This window comes from Populus trichocarpa, chromosome 18 (assembly GCF_000002775.5).
Source record: "Populus trichocarpa isolate Nisqually-1 chromosome 18, P.trichocarpa_v4.1, whole genome shotgun sequence".
NCBI classification, from domain to species: domain Eukaryota; kingdom Viridiplantae; phylum Streptophyta; class Magnoliopsida; order Malpighiales; family Salicaceae; genus Populus; species Populus trichocarpa.
Genome location: NC_037302.2, coordinates 8,564,906 through 8,572,488, shown reverse-complemented (window position 1 = coordinate 8,572,488; position 7,583 = coordinate 8,564,906). Strand labels below are relative to the sequence as shown.

The 7,583-nt window shown below is 33.1% G+C and overlaps 1 protein-coding gene across 1 annotated transcript; it reads right to left on the bottom strand.

Annotated features, from left to right (window-relative positions):
• Positions 1-302: 302 nt before the first annotated feature.
• On the bottom strand, positions 303-2,015 carry LOC18107649 (probable receptor-like protein kinase At5g20050). The gene has a single exon (XM_024590093.2). It carries the CDS (start codon positions 1,837-1,839, stop codon positions 487-489), a length of 1,353 nt encoding a protein of 450 aa, XP_024445861.1. The 5' UTR covers positions 1,840-2,015; the 3' UTR covers positions 303-486.
• Positions 2,016-7,583: the final 5,568 nt, after the last annotated feature.

Genomic DNA, 7,583 nt, shown 5'->3' with positions numbered 1-7,583 from the left:
AATGGAAGAATAATTAATCACATCAAACTCTTAAGAACAGACAAAAGCAAACCACACAATTTTCTCACCATTAATCATATCATAAAATTCTACACTTTCTTTGTTATCTTCTTCTCTTCGTCGCGACTTTGTCCTCTTCTCTGTCAATTTAGTGCCCTCTTCTCTTCCATTTCTTCTACCGATTTGGTTGAGAAGAAGGAGTTTCCTCTCGTCCAATTCACTTTCATTCTCTTCATGATCTGAGTTGTAAAAAGTTAAAAGAAAAGGAGAGAGAAGAAGCAATGAATGAGAAGAAAAAGAAAGCCAAAGAAACATTTGTTTGCTTGTGAAAAGATGAGAAATTGAAAGTGAAAATACTATTACAATCTACAATAAAAGATTTTTTTATCCATAATGATTTTCCCACACGATTTAACTTTTGTTAAAATAAAAAGGTATCATCAAAGCGTAATAAGAAGCATCATTTTGTAAAAGGCCGTCTAGGAGCTATCGTGCAGAAAGAACTGACATATCTAACGAGTAAGTTGATGTGGTAGGAAGGTTGTTGTCTATTGGTTGTGTTTGAATTGCAGCCATGGGAGCCATGTTATGTGCATCAGGTAACTCTTCATCAATGGCCAACAAATCAACAATGATCATTTGGGTATCAGGGGGCTCCTCTACAGGTACATGGCCTTCAAGCATCTCAACGACTTGACCCATGCTAGGTCTAAGCTGAGCCCTCTCTTGTATGCACCAGAAAGCTACAAATACCAATCTCCTTACCTCCCTCTCATCAATACCTCCACTTTCTGTTAGCCTATTATCAACCACTTCCATAAGCTTTCCTTCTCTCATTTTCTGATTGACTATTTTTGGGAAGTACTGCCATTTCCTTTGAGATTTATCATTGCCATTTTGCACCAAGCAAACATTTCTCCGACCTCCAATCATCTCCAAAACCACCATCCCATAACTGTAGACGTCAGATTTTGCAGAAATACCGTGCTCCAAGAGCCATTCTGGAGCCAAGTAACCTCTAGTCCCTCTGATATTAGTGATAACTTTACTCTCATCTCGTCCCATTAACTTGGAAAGGCCAAAATCTGCCACAATTGCTCGATAATTCTCATCCAGAAGTATATTTTCCGGCTTGATATCTAGGTGCAAGATCCTTGATCGACAATCATTATGAAGGTAACAAAGCGCCTTGGCGACATCAATGGCAACTCTATACCTTAAGCCCCATGATAAACACCCTCCTGGTAATTGGTTCCGGTTTGCTCTTCCTTGGAAAATCCAACAATCCAATGATCCATTGGAGATAAACTCATAAACGAGGAAACGAGGCCCTCCGGCAATTATACAATATCCAAGAAGGCGCAAGAGATGCACATGTTGCACACTAGCGATTGCTGAAACCTCCGCTCGAAATTCCTTCTCTCCATGCTTCTCTCCTTCAATCCGCTTCACAGCAACAGATGTTCCATCATTCAGGATACCTTTGAAGACTGAAGCTGATGATCCTTGGCCAAGCAATGCCTGAAAATTGTCAGTTGCTTCCTCAAGCTCCTTGTATCGAAACTTCGTAGGAACACCTGCAACTTTTCTAAGAAAACTGTATTCAATCCGAAGCTCTATGCCTTGAGAAACCAATTGACTCTCTAACAACTTTCTGCTATGTTTGTATCGTCTTCTGATAATAAGATGTGCAAAGACTGCAAGGATCACTGAACCACTTGCCCCTGCAATGAGGAAAAAAGGCTTGGAAAGTTTTAGTGATACACGAGCAACGATGATAAAGATGGACAGGACAATAATGGTTGAAACTGCCATTATATTTGCTTTCTTGTCCTCCATTACAGCTTCTTTTCTATTTTCGAGAAAGATTGTCTTCCTTTTGTTTACAGAAAACTAGGTCATGAATTAATGTTTGCTTTCGGAAGGTAGACAAAAGAACACCAAATTAACGGTGACCATTTCCAGAGGTGAGACGTACTTTCGGACAGGATAAATTGTTAAAATGGATACTTTTTCATGGCATATACATGCATAAAATAATAAATAATAAAAACTACCAGCTAGAAGAAGACTTCTTCTTTTCATTTATTTATTTTTTAAATTTTCTTTCAAAGAAAAAAAAAAAAAAAAAAAAAACACAGGGCGATCCTTTTTCTCTCTTTCGCTGAAAGAGCATCACTTCGTTGCAATTACGTCGTGGACGCATACGAAACCTCTAAACTTCCACACGTCAATTAATGGATATATGTCATAATTTAACCCTTACAAAGGACTCTGACTATCTTTCTCAGAAAAATAAAATAGGTCCATGGCCACCAGGAAAATTTATACCTGATTTTACATGACACTTCTGTAATTTCGCAATCTTTTCCTCAAATACTTTCACCAACGTTCTATTTGACATACTATGGCATTCTGGCTACTGGCAAATGAAACATATATATATATATATATATATATATATATATATATATATATATATATATTATTCTCGATTGGCTGCCGATTTTAGGCCATGGGTAAGATCTAGATATCCTCTTGCGCTACTATGCTACTGGTAAATCCTGCCGTGGAACCATTCTTCACCTTTTAAATTTGGGAAAGGAAAGTCTGACATTTATAATATTATATATACGTATCCGCGATCGTCGTTTACCCTTAGAAAAAGTAATTCAGCCACTGTGAACTCATGCAGTGCTTGAATAATTCAAAGTATCATCCTCTTTAATTAATAATAGTATTTTAAGCCCAAGTCAAGACAACTCGATAGCAAAGTCAAATCAAGGTGGTTGATCCTTCACGATCCTCACCGCATAATTATTATTTATATGATGGTGATGCCTGAGAACTAATTTAATACTAAAACATATCTTCTTCTAATAATTTGACCAGGGCCTAGACTTCAAAGATAGATAGATGAACAAGGCTTGTATAAGAACTACTATCAATGAACAAACCAAAACCGACTTGGGCGACTTCACGGATAATAGAATTGTAAATCAAGAGAAAACGGACATGATTTCAGAATACTGAGCAAGCAACGTACTAATGTACTATCAAACTTTTTATTTATATTTTTATATTGAAAGCCATTCTGTTGGTATTTTTTTGACTTTAGTTTTATAATTTGTTTATAAATTAAAATTTTAATTTAATTTGTTTACATGAAAAATAAGCATTTATGATCTAATTAAATAAAAACAATTATTGCACACAATCATACTTGAAAGCTGAAATCAATTAAGTAAAGTGAAATAAACCAAGGTTAAAGAGTCATAATCAACCAAGGAACTAAAAAGCAGTCAGCCAGGTGATCAAGAATTACAATTGACTAGATAAAAGCGATCAATCGCAGAAGTTTGAGTGCACCCAAGTAAACAAGAGGTTCATTCCTACTCAGAATGGGAGCCCTCAACACATTAAACTGATTATAGTTGTAGATTAATTAGGATTCACATGGTTATTAATAAGATACAGCTCAACTTGTATTAGGATTCATCATGTGATCTCCTTATCTTATAGAGACAATTTATATATGATTAAACTCAAATATTGTAACAGTATAAATAGGTCATACCAGCTACTAGGAAAGATGACCAACCCCACATATTTAATTTCAATAATTTATTTATCTTCTTTTTCTTTTAGAGGGTTTTATTGTCTTTTTTTATTTACAACTTTATCTTTACTACTTTTTATTATTATTTTTATGCACTTAAGATTCATGTAATCTTCTTTTCCTTAAACTTCTATCTTTTCTGCATGGTGTTGCTTCTTGGAACATATAACCTTTCTAAGGGTTTGAGGTCTAGAATACCACTTCTCATTGGATAGTAGTTGTCACCTCATCGATCATAGTTTCAATTATAAGTAGAATTAATTGGCTAGCTTAGTGGGACATAGATTCAAAATTGTTCCAAAAGCCATTAAAACATGCCTCCAAAGAAAAACATAAGTAAAGTCATCAATGTTACACTAGACAAATAATCAGTATAGGCAATGGAGATAAGCAAACCTTTTGGTTATTAAGAGCCTGATAATCAACTATTTCCCCATATTATAGTGGATCAACTATTGTCAAATATGCTTAGAGATGGGTCTTCATTGTCTAACTTATCACTATAATATAGAATTGTATTTGGATACACCTCTAGTGTTCATATTCAGTCCCTTACAATTCATCAGTACCAACAGGATCATCTACACCAACCACAAATAGGTACATTGGTGCATCAATACCCTATATATAGCCATACATGTATTTGTTCTATGAACCTGCAGCATCTTATGATAGTAACAACTAATTATGATACTTTCCATCCAATCAGACATAGTTGCTCCTGAATAAGCATTTTTCATCGACATATAAAATTATTTATTACTAATATAAGGACTCTCAAGATAAAGATAAAAAAAAAACACAACTAACATGATCTATCATAACAATATAGTGGTGGTCAACTAAACCATACAAGCCATTTCTAATTAGTTAAATCAAATACAAAAAAAATCATTAAAATAAGCCTAATAACTTATGAACCTACAAACTTAGATGCATATCCTAGAGAATTCTATAACAACATGCACTATAATATAGGGTATTTAGAATTAGTATACCTTATACAATATGGTATTTCTAAATGTATCAAACACAACAAACCTATACATGATAACTTCTGACACACTAGCCACTATTTAGGTATACAAACAAGCACAAGCTAACTATTTAGCCCCACAGAACTTTTATCCCATGCCACAACTTTTTAATATACAATTATGTTATAATAATGAAACCTCAATCCTCTTGCACAAAAATTCTTTGTTGTCGATCAATAATAGAGGGGAAGGATAAACAGAATTGAACTAGCATAACATTAAGAGAGATTGGGCTAAAAGTAGGATAAATAACAAGACTTAACTACAATCATTTGTATTCTAAATAGGTTGGTAGACTGTATGCAATTCCTAAAGAAATAAAGATTATAGATTTCAAGCAACTTTCTAAGAAGGATAACCATTAAACAAAGAAACACATCCCTAAATTCACTAACCAATATGGAGGTTGTGAAACTAACCCTTTTAACAAGATAAGGCTATTTAGTTTGTTATTAACCAATTTGCTTTCCACTAGTTCTTCACACTACCACCAAACTCAATCAATAATTAGGAAAAGATGGAAACTCACTTCCATGAACACTTTCATAGGAAAAAACTAGAGGTCACATTGGTTGATTTAGCTAGAATAGTCCAAGATCATGTGAGGTTATAGAAATTTATACCTTGTAATTTAAGACATTATAAACTAAATGCACTATAATTAGCAGTAAAATGGAGTGCTTAAAATTATTATTAAATGGAATCTAGTGGAATATAAGGAAAAATGTTTATAGGAACCAAGTACTTAGACATCTACACCTTAATGGATGATGTTGCTTATTTTAAGAAGATGCTAGTAAAATGGGTAGAAAAGAAACAAGTAAAGGGAATATACATTGTTGGCTATTCAACTTACATACTAATTTAAACTCTAATAAAGAGTGTGATATCACTCACATAAATAAAGAATGGAAAACCATTTAGGAACGTGATATTAAAAAAGCCTAAAGAGGCTACTAAACCTGGTAGGAAAATGTAAAAGCATGCAATCAAAGCATTCGAAGAGAAGGACTACTCTTTTGATGTCAAAAGAGCTGAAAAAATCTTTGAATAGTTGATATATATGGGATAAATTAAGCTCCTTGATAATCACATTATCCTCATTATTGATAAAATTCAATGAAAGAAATATTGTAAGTGTTATGACTCTTAGAAACACGACACTAACAATTATAAGGTCTTTAGGAACCAAATCTTGAAAGCTTTAGAATTTGGACACATCCCTTTTCTAAATAAAAAGGTGAAATGGATGATAACCCCATTATCTAAAGTTAGTATAATCGTGGCTACCCCTAATTTGGATGGGCTTCTTGAAAAAGAAAAGTTCTAAAAAAACAAAAATTGATCGACCATGACAAAAAGCTAGAGTTAGTCATGGATGCTAGTATTGGAAAAAACTACAGGTACCATTGAAAAACTAAAAGGATGGTTTGAGAAGCTTAAGATATGCCTCATAATAAAGTATAAAAGTGATTTACCTACCACCTAATTTTTCTAAAAGATGAAGATTTATAGGGCAATACTAAGCAAGTATTACCTCATCAATAAGCCAAAACACTTAAGCCTAAAAGACTAGCCAACAATGAAGAGCATAAGCATTAGCCATAGTAGAAATCATCCAAGCCTAGTGGTGAGAATGATGATGACTTTGTCAACCATCACAACATCTCCTAAATCTGAAAATTAGATGGAATCATGGATAATTTTCCAAAACCTAATTAAAAAGGATAGAATGCTTAACAATTTAGTAAAGAGAGAAGATGCATAACCATACATCTTTTTTTATAAAATAGGTTTTGTATATCACACATACTAGTAAAAAAACAAACAGCTTCAACCAATAATTAATTGACTTAGAAAAGGTGTACTAAAATGATTAGTACTTGATAAGATCTCACATAAGTTTATGCAAAACAACAAGACAACTTATAGGATAATCTTTATTAAGGACAAAATCATTAAACAACCGAACATCTTGGTAAAAAGGGTGAAAAGGGTTTATATCTCTACACCACCTATGTTTCAAGAGTTTGTAATAGACCATGATCTACTAAGGAGATAAATGACTGAAGAAATCTCTAGAAAAGTAAAAAATGTTATTGCTAAAATGGTGAGAAAAGACTATGAAAAGCAACTAATCTCAAGCTAAAAAAGCAATCTATGCTATAATGGTAAAGGTAGGGAACAATTAATAACCACAATTATAGAATAAAGTTGTCCAAAGTGTTACGCCAACATCTTAGGAGCTTGAACAAAATACATAAGCATCATAGCATCCGCCAAGTCATTATCTATTATACAACATGAAAGAAGATGACATTAGCTTTAAAACATAAGCAACGAGAAATATATTGTCATGAAACCACCCCCATTAAAGGGAGAATAGCCACATATCGTATAAGAAACAACACTAATAATACTCAAGGAAAACAATAATGTCGGCCTATAATCAATGAAAAGGCTTTAATAAATACCCTTATTCAAATAGAAGACCAACTAAATGAATAAAATTACATGATTATCGATGTTGATGGTTTCTTGGATGATTGTATGAAGGATAAAGGTTTGGAAACCTTTTTTATGATAATATATAATAGAAAGAAGAACAATGACTAGAGTTATCAAACCTAATGTAATAGATAGGTGAACATATTGAGAATGATAAATTGTAAAAACCTTAATATACAAAAGTGAGCGACCATGAAAGAGTCACATCAACTAACATGGTGTTCACCTTACCATACTTCTTTGAAGCCAAGCCTAGCCAACTACTTTATTTGGATAGTGACTACGAAGACAATACAAAATAAAAGATAAAAGTTATTAAGGTTAATTAATCAAAGGTAGTGGTTAAACAGGAGCGAGGACTCATATTTTCTAAGTCAACATTAACTATGAGTCATCATTTAAAACCCATGTAATTTGGA